The sequence below is a fragment of the Magnolia sinica genome, chromosome 18 (assembly GCF_029962835.1).
Source record: "Magnolia sinica isolate HGM2019 chromosome 18, MsV1, whole genome shotgun sequence".
Classification (NCBI taxonomy): Eukaryota; Viridiplantae; Streptophyta; class Magnoliopsida; order Magnoliales; family Magnoliaceae; genus Magnolia; species Magnolia sinica.
The window spans coordinates 48,192,049-48,214,798 of record NC_080590.1 but is presented as its reverse complement, the minus strand read 5'-3'; the positions used below and the strand labels follow the sequence as shown (position 1 = coordinate 48,214,798).

Below are 22,750 nucleotides of genomic sequence, written 5' to 3'. Positions count from 1 at the left end.
AAATTGAAAATGGTCTTAAATAAAAAAAATTTTAAAATTCCTCTATATGGTACTCCCAGCCCGAGTGGCATCAAAAGGCTAAAGTGTTAGTTTGTAGGTCTAAATTTAGGCACAATTGATTAAAATCCTGCACACAAGGAAAAAATAAATAAATCAAAAAGTAGCATTCAACAAATTGATGCATGGAAAACAATCAATCCTTTGATCCTGTCCTTAAAAAGTCAAAAACTAACAAGGCAACAGATGTTGTAACTTGAATTCTATTACATCTATTGGCCTCATATTGATGCATGTGTTTTATCCATGCCCGTCCATCCATATGCACCCTTCACATGTGACATTCAAGTGTACAAGTGACCAATATCAGTTGTGTATCTGGTTCATTAATTACAATTCTATGATCTACCAAATACCGGTTTTACTTAATTCAATATTTTTTCATATGAAGAATATGAGCTACATAAAGATTAGATGGTCAAAATACCATAATATTTCCAGACATGCAATTATTATGCGATAAGAAAAGAAAGAAAGAAAGAAAGAATTAAAACCACCCGTTTCCAGATACGCTTGAAACTGGATACATCGGCAGATCTGTACAATCTGCTTGGAGTCCACCTAAGTAAGGTCTCAATAGCATTCCGGTGAGTCCCATTGCACAAGTGAACCAATTGATTATCATTAGCAACATCTGGCATAGTGGGACAGTTCACTTGATCATACCAATTGGAGCAACTATTGGTGCAAAAATCACGCTTGATCGGATGATCTTAACCATCTAATCAATTTTATTTCTTTATATCTTTTGCAGATTTTTTTTTTCAATTTATTTCTTTATATCAAAAGCATTCTAATTACATACCAAAGTATCTTTCCTAACATAAGAACAATAAAAAACAGGAAACTAGAATCAATTAAAATAGGATATTGGCAATAATCCTGTCATCCTCCGTATCTTGTAGGTTGCTATTCATGCTCAAGCTAGAACTTGCTCCAGTATTGTCATTTTGTTCAGACATGCTAATACAAGAAGAGCATCTCGTCATAATCACTACAAGTCAAGCAAATACAGAACTCAATAGGCCATCCATTAGGTAGATGAATAGTTTGAACTACATACATTGGATTACAGGAGCATGCAAATATACAGTATTGAACTCTTGCAAAAGCCCTGTTTGGTGGATGCCTTTTTTCTTAAAACAAAAAAGGTTTTTCCATTCCAAAAAGAAGCCATGTACATTCGGGCCACCCTTTACATAAAATAGGGGGCCTATCGTAGGAAACAGGAAAAACTGCACAATTGCACCAAAAAGGACTAACATGATCCTTATTGATCCCAATCTGACTTTATCTAGAAAAATAATTCCTCTAACCTGTTTTGGAAGCTCAGAATGGTTACCAAACCATGAGTTCGCCTGAGACGCACTACCAAGCCTCGCCATGAAATCTGCACCATCGTTTCCTTCCCTCAGGACATGCTCAAACTGAATTAAACCTTTCCTCTTTAGTTGATTAATCCAAGCCTTCCATTTCCACCCAGGCTTTACAACCCCCTTTATCATGTCTCCCATCAACCTTGAATCAGATTCTATTATGATTCTCGTGATACTCCTTTGAAGGCCAAAAAGAAGCCCTTCATGTACTGCCCTAAGTTCTGCAACGGTGTTAGAACCGACACCATAACTAGCGGCAAAAGCGAAGATGAACTCCCCCTTCTCACCTCTACAAACACCACCCCCACCTGCTCTCCCTAGGTTTCCTTTGGCCGAACCATCCACATTAATTTTAACCCAACCTGCTGCTGGCCTCTCCCATCGAATTACAAAGGCTCAACCAGAATCTCTTCTATTTGGATTGAAGCACCCACCCTAGTCTGTCCACCCGACCATACCTCATCCAAAGAGCCATTGATCTGAGCCACCCACCACCCGATCCTAGTAGTTATTCTAGATCTGGATATGGGCTTACCTTCAAAATTTACTGTATTACGAGCTCTCCAAATTTCCCATATAATAATACATGGAGTAATCATATGTTTCACTAAATTCCCGTGCTTAGCACTTACCGCTGCCCACCACTAATTTAATCTGGCCTCTACTGACAGTGCCGCCATAACATTTATCTCACACCATCTACCAACTACACACCACACCTGCTGCGCTAACCTGCTAGCCACAAGCAAATGATACAACATTTCTTGGGCATAAACCTAAGAATCCCGAAGAACACAACAAACACATCTTGACACTAAGTGAACTCCCCGGGCTTGAACTGCACTATCCACTGGAACAACATTATGTAAGACTTTCCCCAAAAAGAGAGATTTTGGGTGGGAGTTTAGCATGCCATACCCATCTGGACCAACTTCTACTTTGGTTTGAGACCCTACATAGCTTCCAGGCCGACTTAACTGAGAACTCCCCAGATGGTGTATGTGGCCAAAAAGGGGCATCCACCTCCTCACCTATAAAATACCCATCTTGAAACACATGATCAATCGCAGACTGCGGCAGGGAACTCCACACTGAGGAGGGGGGAAGGGTACCCAGCGGACCAAGAACTTGGTGCACCTGCATTTCCTTCAAAATCTCTAGCACCTCAATTTCCACCAGGTGGATTAGAGGACCTAACCCTGTCCAATTATCATTCCAGAAGCTACACTTTCCCGATCCAACCTGCCATTGAGCACCCGATTCCACCATAGGAATGAGGGCCCTAATTTGCTTCCAAATTGGAGATGAGAGCCCTCTCGATTTGGCCCCCACCCTTGGAAGAAAGTCATAATTATACTTAGCCCTCATGTACGATCTCCAAACATTACCCTCCTTCCCAAACTTAATCATCCATGCCATCTTAAGCCGAAAGGCTTTCATTATGTCTACAAGCTTTCTTACTCCTACACCTCCCTCATCTTTTGGCAACACAATGACACTCCACTTCTTCCAATGACATTTCTGATTCCCGTCATACCAACCCCAGAAAAAATTAGCCATTTGCTTCTCCACTAACTTCAACACCTACACAGGAAGATGGACCGCCGCCATTATATGGACTGGGTTGCTTGACAACACATTCTTCACCAGAACTACTCGCCCTACCTGTGATAAAATACGGGCCTTCCACCCATTGATGCACCCCATGACTCTATCCATCAGAGGATTAAAAGGGCTGGCTTTAAGTCTACCTTCCGCCAAAGGAACACCCAAGTATGTTAATGGATCCGAAGACTTCCCAAAACCAAGAATAGTCTCCATTGCCCTTACTCTCGCTCTTTGCACCTTCGTAGCATAGAAAAAGGAGCATTTTCTCAGATTTATACATTGCCCAGATATAGCTTGGTAAGAGTCCAGAAATTTTTTCATTGCTTTAAGGGATATTTTGCTACCATTCGTAAAGATTAAGGTGTCATCTGCATATAGCAAGTGCGGAATATGTGGACATCCCCTAGGGACTGCAAATGGCCTACAAACCTGAAGATTGATCATGTTTCTTAATCCCTTGCTAATAACTTCAGCTGAAAGAATAAATAGACTAGGAGAAATTGGGTCCCCTTGCCTCAAACCCTTTGAGGACTTAAAAAAACCAGCCATCTCTCCATTTACCAATACTGAAAACCAACTATTATCCCAACACTTCTCTACCAACTGAATCCACTCCCTGTTAAAACCAAACCGAGCTAGCACCTGAATAAGATAGTCCCAATTGACCCTATCATAAGCTTTATCCATGTCTAACTTCAAAACAATATTCCCACCATGAACCGACCTCTTCAATTCCCTGAAAAGCTCCTAAGACTATGGCAATATTCTCAGCTATTGCTCGGCCCTGAACAAATGCGCCTTGTTCTGGCGATATCAACCCGAAGAGAATCTGGCTAAGCCTTACAACCACAATCTTCGAGAAAATCTTATAGAAACAATTACATAAACTTATAGGATGAAAATCTGAAAACTTCTTTGGAGATGCAGATTTTGGGATTAAGCAAATAATGGATGCAGTTACTGACTTGGGGATCTTCCCTCCTTGGAAGAAGAAGGAGACAATGTTTAGAATGTCAAGGCAAACCACATCCTAGCATGGTTGGAAAAAACTGGCTGAAAAGCCATCTGGCCCAGCCGTACTATCAGACGAAATGGATTGGACCGCCAAGTGAATCTCCATTAACTTCTCATTCTAGACCTGAGTGACAGTTGGGTGGATAGATTGTAGCAACTCTAGATCAGCATGACACGGAACTATACTGAAAATATGTTTAAAATGAGCCACAACAGTATCTTTCAGATCCTCCTGACCATCCACAATTACCCCTGACTCAAGCTCCACAAGACGAATGGTAGCCCTCCTTTGCCTCTCTATAGCCATAGCAAGAAAAAACTTCGTATTTTTGTCCCCTTCCATCAGCCAATCAACCCTCGACTTCTGCTTCTAGAAAATTTCCTACATTAGCTTTAGAGACTCTAACCTGCTGGAAGTATTGTTGATTTACTTTTGCAAAAGCCCAAACCGCTCAACCGAATATGAATTATCCTGCATTTGATCCTCCAGATCTGCCATAAGACTCTCCACCATCTTGATCTTCTCAAAAATATTCCCAAACACATCCCTATTCCAAATTTTCAGATCCTGCTTGACTTGCTTGAGTTTGGCCAGCACATTATATACCGGGTGAGAGGATTCCACCTTATTCCAAGCTTCCTTTACCACACCTAAGAAGGTATCATGTTTAGTCCACATTTGTTGAAAACGAAAAGGTTTCGGCCCACCATACAACTGATCTTGAGAGTTGAGAAGAAGCGGATGCGCGGCAAGTGGATGACACTAAACCGCAAGAACCTTGACGCCCAGCTAGCATTGATAAGAACCCGATCAAGCCTTGCCCCTACTTTAGAAGACCCACCTGATTATTGCTCCAAGTAAACCTGTTCCTAGAAAAACCTGCATCTTGGAGGCCCTCCAAATTAATAGCATCCACAAATTCGATAAACAAAGCCCTATCTCCCACCCTTCTACTCCTCTCTGATTCGTCAACAATTGCATTGAAATCCCCACATACAACCCAAGGGCCATTCATCGAAGCTGATAGAAAAGCCAAGTCCTCCAATAACACTCTCCTCAAAGCCCTAGCACACCTAACGTAAACAAAAGTCATATGGATTGGGGACGAGCTGCTCTGCACGATTGCCTCGATCGATAAACATTGGTCAGTTTTAAACACCATGGTACAAGAGGTAAAAGCCTTGTAGAAGACCCAGATTTTGCATCCCTCATCACAATTTGAATAGGATGCATGAAAACCCATCGATAGCCCAGTACTAACTCTCTTTTCATCACCAATCATTGGTTCAAGCAATGCTACTATTGAAGGATCATACCTCCTGATAATCCTTTTTGCTATCCTAAGCCAATTCCACGGACATTCCACACTATGACCTTATATATCCGTTACACATCCGGTATTCACAGCCCTTTTCTTTAACCTTCGAAGTCTTGATCCCCAGTCCCCTTTGGCATATAGAATTCTTTGTCTTCTTATATACTTCGCTGCTCTCTTTTTTCTATCATAATCAGCCCTTCCTTAGTCCCTTGTATAGTCTTGTCCTGATTCCGTTTGCTCCACTATGAACCTTCACCCTGAACATCATCCTGGCTCTAATCATGATCTTCTCCCTGGTTAGCTATCGGGTTGTCATCATCACTGTCCAGATTATCCTCAGTGTCATATTCCTTTCTGCTGACTGATGTAAAGTAAGGTGAGAGATCGACCTCCAGGTTTGTTCTCTCCATCCCACAGAATCCACCGTCAGCTAACATACTCTGGGCTAAGTTCATTCCACACCTACGCTCTACACTTATATCATCCTTGCAAAACAGCTGAGTTCTGGAAATGCTGAACACATCAACATCAACCAGATTGGTTTCCTCTCTGTTTCCATCCTCCCCAAACACATCAGATCTTCTATTTCCATTCCCAGTATCTACTTCCTAACAATGATCATTTCTATGGACATCAGTCCTATTTTGAACAGAACCGGACCAGAATGCAGGGTATCGATTCTCTTTCCTTGTAATATCCCTCAGTTCCTTGCGAAATACACGGCTAAACCTCTCCTTCCTAGATCCCATCTGCTCGTTTCCAAGAGAAACAGATCGCACGCTACGCACCTGCTGACGGGTCGTTCCTTAAGAGTTAGTTTCCTCAAAGTAAGTGTGAAACATATCTCCTTGAATCTCCTTTAACTACATATTCTGATAGGACTGGGTGTATGGCAGCATCCCATCTAACAGCTCTGCCTCAGCATTGTTCAGACCCAGTTGACCTGTACTCAACATAACTTGAAGAGGCTGCACACTAGCTGTGTACAAACAGTTCATGTTAGGACTTAGAACTTCACCTCGCATCTGCTGACTACTCCACATCTAATCCTCACATTGGTCCTCAGAGACCTGTCTGTTTTCCTGGGGGATCGGCATAAACACCCCTAATTGCGTCTAACCTTGAACACCTCCTAAAGAACTATCACCTAAGGATGCCAATATAAGCTGATCTGCTGCCCTCTCCACCTCAAATCTATGAATTGCATTCGGGCATTGAGCATCCCCAGCTACCCTATTCTCCCTTTTGCCTTGACTGCCCCCATCCACAATACATTGCTGATCCCCACATCTGATTGCCCCCATTTCTTCTTTAACACTATCCCTATCCTTATCCCCCAAAGAATCATTGCGAATATCTGCCACTCCTTCAGAGACTTTACCACAAGCATCTACCGGGACCCCTAAAGGGCCATGAAAATGCCTGATAACCCACTCCCTAGTGCTCTTTTTAGTAGACTTAGAAATGGATGGAGAGCATCCATAGTTGAGTAAAGGTTCCAACTCTGCAATTATAGGATAACTCTTCCCTAAAACTGACAATCCCAACACTTGGCTGAAGCTAACACCCTGACGAGGAAGGACCTTTATTCTTACAAAAGTCTAGAAATATCCAAATCTAAAATTAGAATCAATCTGAATAATCTTACCAAAAAAGCTGGCTAGATTAATAAGGACCGATTCAATCCAGGCCTGCGCCGAAATCCTGAATAGTTGTATCCAAACTCCATCTCCCCCAATAACCTCTTCTTTCGTCCACTGCTCCACCGACTGCAGCCCCATCTCCCTGTGCAAATCACCATTACCATGAAAATTCTCCATTTCCCCTTTACTCTTAAATGTCAACAAAAATTTCATAGAAGACATCCTCACAACCTCCATTGCTGCTACTCTAAATGAAGACGACCTCAATCCATCTGGACATCTTAGTCCGCTGCCATCCCCACCAAGGCAAACCTCAGCAATCGCAATCTATTTTTAACAGCCCTTGGGTCTGCGATGGTGAACTCCCTAAAGCTTCCAAACATAGCAGGGCTAGGCCCCTTCAATGGCTTAGAAATCACCTCCGCATATGCATGATCTGGAGCCCCCTCCTCTGCTTAATTCTGAGGAGGATGGGATGCCTCAGCTTCTTTCATCCCAGATTGCTTTCTCACCCAATCTATGTGCACCGAAGGAGGATGGGATGCCTCATTCATCCCAGATTTCTTTCTCGCCCAATCTATGTGCACCAAAGGAGGATGGGATGCCTCATTCATCCCAGATTGCTTTCTCGCCCAATCTATGTGCACCACCCTTCCATCTATTCTTCTCTCATGAAGACAGTGAATAACATTCAAGGCGTCATATTCATAGCAAAATCGTATGAATACAAAGCCACGAGATCGATTGAGGGTTCAATTCCATGGGATAAACACATAAGCAAGCTTACCAAAATGCCCAAATATACGATGAAGATTGTCTAATGTTGTGTCGAAAGTTAGGTTAGCTGCAAAGACAGACAACTTGGATCTGGAAGAACGCGATTTCATGGGAGACACCCTCTCCCACCGACTCTTCCTTTCCCTTTCCTCCATTCAGCTAGTAGTGAGAAGATCACTCGCTTACTTAGCCACTTGCAAAATCTTATAACGATCAAATGTGTTTGGTGGATACCTAAAAACAAGTTCGTCCCATTTTAGTTAACAATGATTATTTATGAGAGATCTTGATGTCTAATAATCATCAATTTTCCTGCTCTGTATCCAAGGTGATTGTGCAACATAAGTTAAGAAACTGTCGAAGTTATGGTGTACATTTGTGGACAATAGCAGCCTCATCTCTATTAGAAACTGAAAGTTGCTGATGCAAGCATATAACAAAATTATAAGGTACTTGATAAAAAATAAAAGTATATATAAGGACGCACTGTCAGCAATTATGTGTCAGGGGATCATTTCAAAAGTTCTGACTGGGAATCTTTCCGAGGCAAATTTTCAGTGGAGTTTCACCGGTCTATTATGTGTTAGGGGATCATTTCAAAGCATGTGATAGCAACTTGCTAATTGAAACAGCCTATTTTGACGACCAGTGAGATGTATGCCACATTCTCATGTGTTAGGATCATTTCTTAATAGATAAACCCATTTCTATTATTTGGAAATATAACCACTACATTACTCAAAGTGTAAAGGGTGGGGAAGTATAGAAAGCATAGTTTAAAAGCTTAAAAAGCCATCTTTGGCTATTTATTAGAGCTGATAGAGATAGTGTCATGTGTATAAGTGATTCAGAATTCGATCCTGATTGTCTTACCTTATAAAACTTACTCCCTTTGAAGCACTCAAAGCTAAAGAAAAAAGTAAATAAATAGAAACGTTGAAAAGCTACATGGTTTCAGATTTCATCGGGACTAATCTGCATAAAAACTTGATTTGATCACAACTCAGTCAAGATGGTGGAAAAACTCTGAAAAACTAAATGAAGGCTCCCAAACCTTTGAATTGAAGAGCTTTAACTTCAGCTCCAAGTCACAGTATCACCAGCAAGCTTGCAAGGAACTATGGCTAGCTGCACAAAGATGAACTCAATTAAGAGCTAAAGCTTTTCAACCTCTCATTGTGCGGGTATCGTCATGTGAGATTAGATGAACTCAATTAAGAGCCCAACTCCACTGTACCCAACTAGTTGTAGAGGGTATCTTTGTCATTTGATACAAATTCTTCTAATGCCTAAGAAAGGTCTAAAAGAAAGATTGACTAACCAGAATTCATGTAGGGTCCATGCAAACTCTTCCAATTCCCATCACGAGCAACACATCAGTGTTGAAATTTCAGTTCGTAGGTAGATACATCAAGAGAAAAGTACAATAACAATCAAATAGATCTTTGATTTGTAGCGTGGTGTCCCACAACTGTGCATGGGTGCATGTGGAGAGTTCATGCAGGCTGAACATAGTTCAGCATATAAAACAACAATAAAACTGCCCCATGTAAAACTAGCATTGATCATAAGAACTATAAGCCCAAAATTGTCAGGGTAAGAACATATAAGTACAGGTCCAAAATTTACCTTTCTCCATGGGCTTGATTTTGATGAAGTTTGAATCAGAATCCCCATCTGCATTCACAACAACATGAGATTAATTATGAAAGGAATGCACCTAAAATTCACATAGGTAAAATAGGAGATCAACACATGCACACCTGTCAAGCTTTTGGCATAATCAATTCCACCACAAAAATAGAAAGCGACACTAATGCTAATGCCATCATTAGGCTAATGCTAATGCTGTTAGAATCAATAACACATTTGACACTTGCAGAAAGGAGTTGCAGAAGGCAATGGCAGTCCAGGATTGGAATAGAGCACATTGCAAAAAGAGACTCACCTCAAGACTGCATTTTCAAAACCCTCCAAAATGGGGGTTTATATTATATTAAAATCCAAATACACCAAATTCCAACTGCCAAATGCACCTTCAAACTGAAATCCCTTCAAATACACCAAATGCCAAACTACCAAACACACCCTAATAAAACATTTGTATACACCTGACCATGAAATACTTTCTATCTTATCATCCTTCATCTCCATGAAAACAGGCTTACATTTAAAATGTCTAGAAAATATTACAAATTACCCATGGTAGATTGAAGACACCCAAAGTTTAAATGCTACACATTATGAACCCCACACAGGTGGCACGACCCACTTGTAATTCATATCAAACAAAAAATTTTCAGTCCACAAAACAAACAGCCGATATAATAAATAATTGTAATATTCTTTTCCTAATAGCTGAGTCAACATGTACCCTGAAACTAGTGTCCATGCACTGTTGACAATTGACGCGATTCTAGAATCATCTCCAAATTGGTGTACTACCATATATAGACTGATTTGATTATGTAAATAACTGATTTGATTTTGTAAATATTTTTTCCTGATTAGAGATATACTTTCCTAGTTTAGAGATACTCGGCCCTAACTTTAAGATCTAAACTTTGTATAGCGGCTATTTATGCCCGTCATCTTGTAGAGGAAATATATGATTGTGATACTTTTTTAAACTTGGTATCAAAGCCTCCCGTATTGTCCAAACCACCACCATCGAAGAACCCATATGGCTCACGACAAACCCGAATCCTCTACTCCTGAATTATCTACCCCAGTTATCCATATCCAATCTGAAAACTCTGGATTCCATGCTAGGGTTGTCCTCACTTAAGTTAACTATGACGTATGGTCCTAAATATTGGAGATGCAGATCGCTGGATGTGAGAAGCTTGAATATATTATGGGCCATACTGACCCCCCAAAGGAAGCCGACACCACCTATGCAAAGTGGTGTGGTAAAAATCAAAAGGTCAAAGGCTAGTTGCTGACATCTATGTCACCAGAAATAATGAAGCATTACTTACAACTGCGTACCATACGGGAGATCTGGAGTGCTCTTGCCAAAGCATTCTATGATGGATCGGATGAGACACAACTCTTTACCATGAATCAGCGTGCCTTCTCTACCAAATAAGTTGGTCACCCCCTATCAACCTATTACGGTGAGCTCATTGAAAATTTTTCAAGAATTAGATTATCATGATAAAATCATCATGAAGGATCCCGATAATATTATCACCTATAAGAAATCCGTTAAACATTTGCATGTGCACATCTTCCTTAGTGGACTTGATGCGGAGTTTGAACAGATCTGGGATGAAGTTCTTCGAAAGGACCCCCCGGTGGATCTCGAAGACACCTACACCTATGTACGTCGAGATGTTGTACGCCGAGCTACCTTGAATGTTGAACCTGACAACCCTGAGTCTACCGCTCTGATGGTTCACCGAGCCAAGCCTCAGCCTTGATAACCTACTTCAAAATCCGAATCTGACCAAACACGATCTCAGAAGGGCAGTTACAAAGTAGGTGCTACCAAACCCGAACGCCTGTGTACTCACTACGGTGAAACGGGTCATACAAAATCACAGTGTTATGACCTGATTGGCTATCCAGATTGGTGGGACCTAGCGAAGGCACCGTGCAAACGCAATTCAAAACTAAATCACTAGGCCTCTGTTGCCGCGGCCAAACCTCCTAGTGACACTCCTGTAGAAGCTTTCTCTTTGATTGTTACTTCAAGTAACACTGGTAAGGTTCTATATATTTCTGCACCTAGTAGTAGTAGTATATGGATAATTGATTCTGGAGCTATAGATCACATGACCTTTGACAATCACCATATTCAATCTATGAAACCATCCACAGAACATATAGTTTCTACAGCCAATGGCACTCTCTCACCTGTGATTGGAGAATGTTCAATTACTCTTCCAAACAATTTAAATCTTGATTCTGTTTTAGTTGTACCTTCCCTCAACCACAACTTATTGTCTATTGCTTAAATAACCTGTGCTTTGCATTGTATTGTGATTTTCTGGCCTAACCTTTATGTTTTTAAGGGCATCCGAACTCGGAAGACAATTGGTTGTGATACTAGAAGGAGGAAGCTATTCTACCTTGATCCAAAGCTTGCTAGCTCAAATCAGTTGGCTCAAGTTTTCTCAGCCAATAAGTCTGACATAACCTCCAAAATTTGGTTGTGGCATAGGCGCTTAGGTCATGCGTCTTATGGATATTTGAAAAAATTGTTTACAAAGTTATTTTCCCAGTTAACTACTTCAGATTTCAAGTGTGACATTTGTGAACTGGCAAAAAGTCACCGTGTGTCTTTCCATTGAGTATGAATAAAAGTCCCGTACCTTTTATGTTGATTCACTCTAATGTATGGGGGCTGGCCAATACCCCTTCTTTGAATGTTTTCGTTAGTTTATTTCCTTTATTGATAATCACACTCATATGACTTGGGTTTGCTTGATGAAGTCAAAGAATGAAGTTAGTTCCTTGTTTAAGAAATTTCATAAGATGATCGCCACTAAATATCAATCTCACTTACAGGTTCTCCGCACTGATAATGGTGGAGAATTTGTTAATCAAGACTTGACTCAGTATTTGCAGTTACATGGCATTTCTCATCAGACGACTTGTCCTTATTCTCCTCAGCAAAATGGGGTTGTAGATCGCACGAATTGTCACTTGCTTGAAGTTGTCTGTGCCTCTTTGTTTGGGACCCACATGCCCACCAGTTACTAGGGTGAAGCCCTCAGTGTTACGGCCTACCTCATTAACCGTGTACCCTCCAGTTCCTTACAATTTCAAATTCCCTTTAACGCTCTTCATTTGACTATAAGTGCTCCTACTGTCCCAAATTTATAACCTAAAATTTTTGGATGTGTAGCCTTTATGCATCTCCCTAAACCCTTGAGAGGTAAGTTGGAACCTCGAGCTCTCCGATGTGTCTTTGTTGGCTATGCTTCGCTTTAGAAGGGTTATCGATGCTATCCCCCCCCCCCCCCCACTTCTTGAAAGATGTATATTACTCTTAACGTCGTATTTTACAAAAATGACATGTACTATTCTATTCCCGAGTCTCCACTTTAGGGGGAGAATAGATATGAATTGCAAACTCTGAATCCTTCTTTGGACAGCTTGGACATTACAAGTGGTGAAACTTTGGATAATAGTGGTGAACGTCCATAGTAGGTAAATGAGAAGAATAAGTAGCCCTTAGAAGAAGATGGAAATAGTCAGAATCAGATGGAAGTGGCTTCACCAGTATCTCAGTCACCGGTATCTCAGTTGCCACAAGCACCAGCTTCCACCCTTCACGAGGTACCATTTAACCAATTGCTCTCTGAAGCCGATTCCTTTCCCGAACCCCAGGTAAATTCTGAACCTCTTCTAAAAGTGCTACCTAATTGAGCTACTGGAGGTATACCTAGAGTAAACTATGAACCTGTTCTTAGTTCTAACCCTAAGTATCCCATGAGCAACCATGTATCTTATCATAGACTGTCGAAGAAAAGTGAGTCATTTGTGAATCAATTATCTACTGTATCTATTCTTACTAATGTGCAGGAAGCCCTGAGAGATCCTAGGTGGAAGGAAGCAATGAATGAAGAGATTAAGTCCCATCAAAAGAACTCAACTTAGGAAGTTGTTGAGTTGCCTGAAGGGAAGAAACCTGTTGGATGTAGGTGCATCTTCACAGTTAAATACAAGGCAGATGGAACCATTGAACGATTTAAAGCCAGACTAGTCGCCAAGGGGTACACTCAAACTTATGGAATTGACTATATGGAGACATTCGCACTAGTAGCAAAAATTAATACTGTTCGTATTTTGATATCCCTAGTGGTGAATCTTGATTGGCCGTTACACCAGTTTGATGTGAAGAATGCATTTTTGCATGGAGACCTTCAAGAAGAAGTGTACATGGAGCTGCCCCCCGGATGTAATATGTAGTCAAAAGATGGCAAACATGTCTTTAGATTGAAAAAAGCCCTGTATGGTCTAAAACAATCTCCTAGGGCATGGTTTGGAAGGTTTATGAAGTGTATGAAGATTTTTGGATACAAGCAGAGTAACTCAGATCATACCCTCTTCTTGAAGCATAATAAATGAAAGATTACTTGTCTTATTGTGTATGTTGATAATATGATAGTAACAGGAAATAATCCAGAAGAAAGGAAGGCATTGCAGAATCACCTTGCCCGGGAATTTAAAATGAAGGATCTTGGTCTATTGAAATATTTCCTTGGAATTGAAGTGTCAAGGTCAAAGGAAGGTATTTTTCTTTCTCAACGAAAATATGCCTTAGATCTGTTAAGTGAAACTAGTATAATAGCGTGTAGTCCAGTTAGCACTCCTATGGAAGAAAATGTGAAACTAGGCATATATCCGGATCAAGTTCTGACAAATAAGGAGCGATATCAGAGACTAGTTGGGAGATTGATGTATCTTGCGCATACTCGACCTGACCCGGCGTACGCGCTAAGTGCTGTCAGCCAATTCATGCACTCCCCGAGCAAAGAACATATGGATGCAGTTACACGTATTTTACAGTATTTGAAGTCATCTCCAGGAAAAGGGATTATGTTTACACAAGGAGATAACCTGGATGTCAAAGGATATACCGATGCAGATTAGGCTGGAGCAATCAAAGATAGGTAATCTAAGTCGGGATATTTCACTTTTGTAAGTGGAAATCTAGTTACTTGGCGAAGCAAGAAACATGCTGTAGTTGCTCTATCCAGTGCTGAATCTGAGTTCAGGGGAATGGCTAAGGCAGTATGCGAATTATTATGGATCAGGAATTTATTGAAAGAACTGCGTATTAAGCACGCCAGTCCAATGAAGCTATATTGTGATAGCAAGGCAGCTTGTGATATTGCTCATAACCCAATTCAACATGATCGAACTAAACATGTTGAAGTTTATATACATTTCCTCAAGGAGAAACTAGAAGCAAAGATTATTGAAATGACTCATGTTCCATCTCAAGACCAACTCGCTGACCTACTCACCAAGGTCGTGTCAAGTCGAGCATTTAATGACGGTCTTGACAAGTTGGGAATAAGCGACATCTATGCACCAACTTGAGGGGGAGTGTTGACAATTGACGCAATTCTAGAATCATCTCCAAGTTGGTGTACTACCATATATAGACTGATTTGATTATGTAAATAACCGATTTGATTCTGTAAATATTTTTTTTCAGATTAAAGATATACTTTCCTAGCTTAGAGATACTCGGTCCTAACTTTAGGATCTGAACTTTGTATAGTGGCTATTTATGCCCGTCATCTTATAGAGGAAATATATGATTGTGATACCTTTTTTAACTTTTAAGGGGGGGGGGTGTTGAAGTCATGAAATCCCTTGATACACATTGATACACCACACTCTTACAGCTTAAGTTTTTGGAGTAAATGGTTGTTGACATGGTATCAGAGAGGAAGGTCCTATGTTCGAGTCTCGAGAGCAGCAAATATGCCTTGCTAATATATTATACTTCCACAGGGGACTAGGAAAATCAGGTCCGGCTTAGGGACCGGGAAATCAAGCCCGGCCTATTTATGGTGTGAGTGTCCCTCCACCCTTGTCAGTATGTTCCTGTGCGGAGTTCCCACCCTGCACATGTAGGGGGGTGTTGAAGTCATGAAATCCCTTGATATACATTAATACACCACACTTTGACAGCTTACGCTTTTGGAGTAAATGGTTGTTTGACATGCACCACTAGTATCAGACATGTCGACATAGGGAAGAGTAAGTGTCCTCGTTACATAGAACTTTACACTTGTCAACTGTACCATAGTCAACACAGTTATCAACTCGCAGATTACTGAACGGAAAACATGGATATAAATTCTATAAAAAAAAAAAAAAAATCTGGAAGTCGATGTTTAACTTGATATAAATCGATATATGGATATAAATTGATCGAGTTGAACATCGACTTGACTCAAGCAACACAAAACATGGATAGAAATTCCAATAAAATCAAAGAAACTGTAAGCATTTTTCATTTCAATAATAGAAATTTCATAGAAAAATAATAATAATAGAACGTTGTAATATATCATCATCTAAGCCTTATCCCAACTAATTGGGGTCAGCTACACAAATCTTACTCTGCCATTCAATTCTAGCAGATTAATTAGAGTATACCGTTAGCTACTACCAGATGCATTTGTTTCCATTTCTTTCCTTTCAATAAAGGGTTCTGATAAAATAGGTAAAACATTGTGTGAGCACAGGATGCAGTGGGAGTTGGCTGGACATATCTCCCACCATCCAATAATGGTGTGTGGGATTCTTAACTTGCATCTCAAAAGAGGCAAACACCATGGATCAGACGACAGATAGTGGATCCGCATCTCCATCATCATCCAATGGCTTCTTATCACTGTCAAATCGGCAGGGTTGCTGAGGCCGATCGAATGAGGGTTTGGCAGTAAGGGACTGGAGTTTTAGATCGCGGTGAGGGGTGAAAGGTCGGTTTTTGAAGGCATTTATAAGATTAGGGTTAGGGTTAGGGTTTGGAGTGTAGGATCAGCTGTTGAAGGAAGAGATGAGCTGGAGGGAGAGATTGAGGGAAGAGATGAGGTTGGGGACGAGGGATTGGAGGGAGGAGATGAGGTGGTGCTGGTGGAGCCATCAATTTTCAAACCGACCCTGGATCTGCTGACCCGTGTCCTTGAGGGAGAGGAGATCGTCCTGAAGCTGCTGCCGCCAGCTTCAGAGTCTTTCCCATCTGGCTGAAATGACCCCACCGCGTCATGTAGTTACAGAGAGAGAGAGAGAGAGAGAGAGAGAGAGATAGAGAGGGAGGGAGAGTCAGAACGGGGAGAAGGAGAGATTTGGGGCTGGGATCGTAATGGGTAGGGTTTTTTTGTATTTATATATCCGTTTTACCAGCGACCAGTTTTCTTTAACGCTGGTAAAAGACCACTCCAAAATTACTAACCCCATTTTGTTCTAGTGATGACTCGTACATTCAATGTACTTAAATTAGTGAGTTACATCATTTTAATATAGGCATAATATAATTTGAATTATATGTCCTCATTAACATCTATCAATACACTCATATCAACTAATAATCCAATCACAGATTTGAATTATATAATAATCGAGAATACTAACTAAAATATTTTTATCTACCCGTTTGAGACTTTTATTAAGTCATTGTTCAAAATTATCAAGGTATTCAAAACTTATATAATCTAAATAAGAAGCCATTTTAAAATATAAATGAGAATAATAATCGGAAACACGTCCCATTTAATCATTTTACTGATCCAGCACAGTAAGTTCGTCTTCGTTTAAATATGGCCACTGTTAATGTGGATCATCCACTAGTTTGGCCTCATATTATTGCTCTTGAGTTGTTGTATATGCTTCAATTCCATATGTACCGTTTTTCCATCTATAAATCGTTTGCTGGTCAAGCCCAGTGAGTGAACCCATCATGTTCATGCATAATACAATTAAAATAATTTACACAAGTAAAGCATAACAATTGATCATAAAAAATAAAAATATGACACAAATGATGTAACTAATGTGAATGTTGTGAATGATATTGAAAGAGGTGAGCTTACAATCCTTGGGGGGGAGGGGGGGGAGGTGAATAGGACTTATGCCAACACTACCAAAAAACAGGGCAAAGGCTACGGATAAAAACCGTAGCTAAAGGCCTATGGCTACGGTTAAAGTCCGTAGCACGACCGTAGCCATCAATACCATAGCCATAGGTCTAAAAGTTATGGCTACGGATTTTAACCGTAGCCATCGAAACAATGAGTACGGATCAAATCCGTAGTTGTAGCTTTCGTAGCCCTAAGGTATTTATAGCTACGGATTATATCTGTAGCAAAAGGTAGAGCAATAACCATAGCAATAGGCTTAATCAACAACAACTACGGTTTTTATATAAAAAGCTACGGTTAATAGTCGTAGCTTTTGAAACAATAGGTACGGATTAAATCCATAGCAATATTTTCCGTAGTTTTAAATTATATACAGCTACGGATTATATCTATAGTTAAAAGTAGAATCAGAACCATAGCAATAGGCTGAAATTAGCAAGAGCTACGGTTAATTGCCGCAGCTAATGCCTATGTTTTTATTAAAAAAATTAAATAATAATGGTAGCTCTTACCATTGTAGTACACCCTGATAACTCATATAAGCTAATATAGATAAATACTTCGTGGCTAAATCATTCATTCATTCGATCAAACACAATCATTCATTCATTCAATCATATACAATCATTCATTTCCATTGACAAAAGTACAATGCCAACATAATAGTTACATGCCTCTACTGTTTATCAATTTACCATAAACTAACACCCTATTCTCAGCTTCGCTTTGATCGAAAGCTTACTGCACATGGCTGAAAATCAATTTCATCAAATCAATTTCATCATACAAAATGGAAGAAATTGCATGTTATGACATTATGCATGAGAGGTTGAAAATGTTTTTGTGGGTGTTTTGAAGATTGAGCTGAAAATGCAATGGTCCCACTTGAACAATGGACACTCTGAGGATTGTGCCTCTGAGACCAACCCCAACAAATGCGATCGCCATGATAGCCGAGCCAGCGAGGAACCTCGCAACCATTCTGTATGCAGCGAGTTTAGTCCCACAGGCTATGACTCTTGGCTGTAAGGGCCATGAACAATCCTGAAAATTCAAAAAATTCAAAGGCAGTTCAAGTCAATTCAAAACACTTGAAAAACAAGGACTAAGAATCATGATGAGCATATCAATGATCTTACCGAGACTGAACATGGCCATCCCAAGACCTGCATTCGACAAGATCGTGACAGAATTTTCCATGATTTGAGGCTTCTTACAATGAGCATATCTATGATTTTTACTCTTTGTGACTTGTGTGTGACCAATATAACAAAAAACAGTAGCTACATACAAGGCAGTCAACCTGCAAAACATGAGAAATTAGTGAGCAATATGTATATATGAGATGCCAATGTAAGAAGAGTGAGACTAAACCACTGCATGACCTCCACACTTGTTGGATGGCAGTTACTCATCCACCATACACGTGGGACATGGCATATATGTATTTCAATGCCAACCACCAAAATAGTCAGCCCCACTGTGGGTGCAGCACAGCCCAAAAATCACTCTGACTGATCTTAACCACACATCCTATTAATTTGGACATTTGACCATTTTCCTCTTAGGTGTGTGTTGGCTGCAAATTGGATGGCTACATACATCCAATAAGTGCAATTTCAGGACACAATACATCCTCATTAGAACCGAGTGACCATGTATGCCACATGTACAGTGGATGAGGCACCACCATCAAGAAATCACAGAGAAACCATATAGAAGTCTAGCCCAAGAATATGAAGAAACTGCAAATTCCAGAGAAAGAATGGAAAAATGAAAGATTAGAAAGAGATAAAAGCAAAAACATGGTCATTGGCACAACCTTATTCGAACTGTGTTGAGCACCAACAAGCATTTGGTCCCTAAAAACCAACTCACCCTCTTTGAATTCCAAGCTTGCATAGACAGCTGCAGTTGCCAATCCAAATTGAAGATATCACAATTCATGAGAAGTACAATAAAAGTGAATAGACAGTGCAAATAGATTTTTCTAAGGGAGTGTTTGGGTTGAGGGTATACTACAGAAAGCAAATAATTTTCCTTTGATTTGACATTTCCTTTTTTTTCTCTCTTTTTCATTTTTCCTTTGGAAAGGCTTTCATTTGACATTTTTCTCTGTTTGATAAACATAAAAGGAGAAGGAAATCAATTTCCTTTGCTAAGCAAGGGAGTAAAACTTTTTTTTCAAAATATCAATTGATGGGAAAAGAGGTTTCTGTATGATGTGACGCTTTTAGTGCAAAATTGGAAGGAAAAATGTTTCCCTTTGAAAATTGAAATTCAAACCAGACAGTTTCTATAGTAAAACGAACAGGTGCAAAGGTTTTCCTTCCCCCAACGTCAATCTCACTTTACCATCCGCTTATGTCACACTTGTACTTTCCCTTGCTTTCCCTAGTTTACCGTCAATCTAAACACACCCTAATATATCACAAAATGTAAAAGATAATCCTCAACATTGAAAAGGCAAAGTATGATCTACGAATTGTTTCTAGCATCATTCGTAATGCCTTTTATAACTTTTCCAATTTATCCTGTTTTCTCACACATTAGTAATTGAGCACAAAACTCTTTAGACCCAGTCTGCAAAAAACCATAATCTTCAGCAAAGCATTGGAATGCAGCTGCAATACACTATAACAGAACTTTACTATATAGTACATACTGTACTGAAGCGAGTTGGATGTCATAAAAATTATTGGGTGTACACCAAAAAAAAAAGAAAAAAAAGTGGGGATACTATCATCGAACAGATTCTAGGCAATACACTAAGATCATATGCATATGCATCATTTCTTACATTTGCATTTTCAAGCATGAGAATATTATCCACGTATGGAAATGTTATGAATTAGTTTATAGTCTGGCAAAGCATGACCATCCATAAGCATGCACATAGCTATTGTACACTTAGCATATACATGCATGCTGTAATTCAGTCCAAATCGCACCCAACTATAGATAGGACATGCCTCAAAATGGACACATGGACACATACTGTTGAACTAGACACCTAGCTATTTTACATTTTAACCGTACACTTGATGGCCGCTGACTGGATATTTCAGATCATACGTTCGATGTGATCTTTGGCTTAAGAGACCCATCTACAGTTTGGTGCCAATTTCAACATCCTGAGCTGATGAATCATATGATACACAGCCTATGTGTTTGCTCAATATACACATATTTTCAGTTTTGAAAACTGGGACCCACAGTTCAGCAGTCCAAACAATTGGTATATTGCCTCGCACTGCTAGAGGACTACTCCCCAAAAATTTCCTAGATCGGTATATCCCAGCAACCAATCTTGGAAGTTTTGATCAGTTGAATGTAGACCATTGCTGCATTTCTCTTCTTAACTATCCGTTTGTGTTCACTCCCCAAGTATAGGGTTGTGATATAGTAATAAACTCGGTGAGACCGAGGTCGAATCCACAGGGACTGAAAATTGTACGTGATCTGGAACTAACTAGATCTAGAACTAGCAAAATATGTAATCTAAATCAAATATAAAGTGATGAATAATGGTGAGAGATTAATCTAAAACTTAAGAGAAATCAGAGATAGGAAACTAGGGATTCAGAGGATCCACTTGTAGAGATCAGGGAGATCTTATGCCTACATCAGGAATCATGGAAATTAAACTGAACGTCCTCTGATATAATTTTAAAGAGATGAAAGGTATATGAATTAGAATGGAGTCCATCACCAAACCATGCCCAGGAGACAAAGTAAACAACAGAATAAAACTAATTACCAACCAACCAACAATGTATGAAGATCAGGAAGGGTACTGTCATCCTACCATGCCCATGGAACAATGATGAACAACAGGGCTTCCTGACTTCATAACATAAAAAAGGGAAAGAAATACTCAAAGTCATTGCAAACCCATTGTAATTTCAGTCACAACAGACCATTAAAGACTAAGAAAAATATTCCTTTAATAATCAACTAAAATCACAGTCAGTTTATGAATTTTAAATTATAGGCACAAAATATAATCTCCAATCTCGCTACAGGCTTCACCTCTTAGCCCTAGCTAAGAGGTTCAGCCACACACAGGCATGATGCAGCTGGATCCCTTAAACAAAGTAAAATAAAATAAAAAGAAAAAGAAATAAATAGAAAAAATACCAAACTCCACTACTTTTTCTCTTGTGCAATCGTCCAAGCCAAACCGTTGCTCACGTGCCACCCTTCTTTTTTCTTTCTTTCCTTTTCTTATAGGTAAAGCAGGCCCTGGAGAGGTGTGCTGCCGTCCGTAATTGAGTTGGAGTTGGTTTCGCTTGAGTTTACGCAGCTGAGTTCGTATGCGCAGAAAAAGCGCAAAACGACTTGTGTTTGGAGTGTATTTGCGGCATGATATCGACCTACCTATCAATTCTGAAATCTTGGCTAGGGTATTGGCCTCCCTGTGTCTCTTCTGGACGGTCCGGATCACATATCCAACCATGAGCAAGATCGCACAACGGCCCAACAGCGGTCGGTTTTCTCGGACGCAGCCCTGCGAATTTTCTTACGCTGTGAAGTGCAGTGGGCCCATGATTGGTGTCGAAGGAGAAATCTACGTCGTCCATTGATTTCTCCTCGAAAAACCGGTTAGGAATGGTCAGTTTTGGATTGATTTCGGTGTGGCCCACAGAATTTTCTCCCTACCGTCCGTCCTGCGTTTGGACTGTTAAAACCCGATCCACGCTTTTTCCAGGAAAAACTCCACCTAGGGGAGGGTGACGCCCTCCCTCTGGACTCAATGGTCAGTTCAGATGGACGATCTGGATGAAAGGTGGGCCCCACTACGTGAGATCAACGGACGCTAGTGCGTCCGCAGGTTGTCCGTGCTCGAGAAGGAGAAGGAGACGGGTCTCCGTTGTTGACCGGGAGACCCTGGTCCAGTGCACAGCGGGCGTACGCCTGCTGTGTGCACAGGCCATGTAAAGTGGGCCCCACCTTGATGTTTTACAGAAATCCGCTCCGTCCATTTGACTTCTCATCTACTTTAAGGAGATGAGACCAAAATCAAGGTATATCCAGAGATCAGGTGAGCCCCAAATCGCTGTTCTATGGGCTGATCTAACTATTGGGCCACTTCTATAGTGATCTGAGGGCTGAAATTCAACGTGTACGACTAAATTGTGGTTCTTAGGCCATTTATGAAGTTTCAAGCCCAACGGATGGTGGGAACCCTGTGATCTAGCATTCTGGACCAATTTCGGGCCACTTGAGCTTCAGTTTCTCGATTTTCTCAGGTCTCTGGCGTGTAAATTCTTCGATCTCAGTCCCTTGGAGTCCGTCCCTTGCCTTGGTGGATTCTGAACATTAATTCCATGCTTTTAGCA

The 22,750-nt window shown here is 40.4% G+C and overlaps 1 protein-coding gene across 8 annotated transcripts; it reads right to left on the bottom strand.

The window, feature by feature from the left end:
- Positions 1-714: 714 nt before the first annotated feature.
- LOC131233523 (uncharacterized) lies at positions 715-16,582 on the bottom strand. Of its 8 annotated transcripts, none has more exons than XR_009165268.1 (4): positions 15,938-16,582; positions 9,424-9,471; positions 8,849-8,922; positions 8,567-8,769 (listed from the first exon to the last, which is right to left on the bottom strand). XR_009165268.1 is itself a non-coding variant. In XM_058230269.1 (4 exons), the coding sequence occupies exons 1-4, from the start codon at positions 16,143-16,145 to the stop codon at positions 8,919-8,921; spliced, it is 288 nt and encodes a 95-aa protein (XP_058086252.1). In that variant the 5' UTR covers positions 16,146-16,582; the 3' UTR covers positions 8,567-8,918. The 8 variants fall into 8 exon arrangements, 3 of the variants coding, with proteins under 3 accessions (XP_058086250.1, XP_058086252.1, XP_058086251.1); XR_009165270.1 differs by adding an exon at positions 9,116-9,143 and having other exon boundaries at positions 8,567-8,922; positions 16,078-16,100; XM_058230269.1 differs by adding an exon at positions 9,116-9,143 and having other exon boundaries at positions 8,567-8,922.
- Between the last annotated feature and the right edge of the window lie 6,168 nt (positions 16,583-22,750).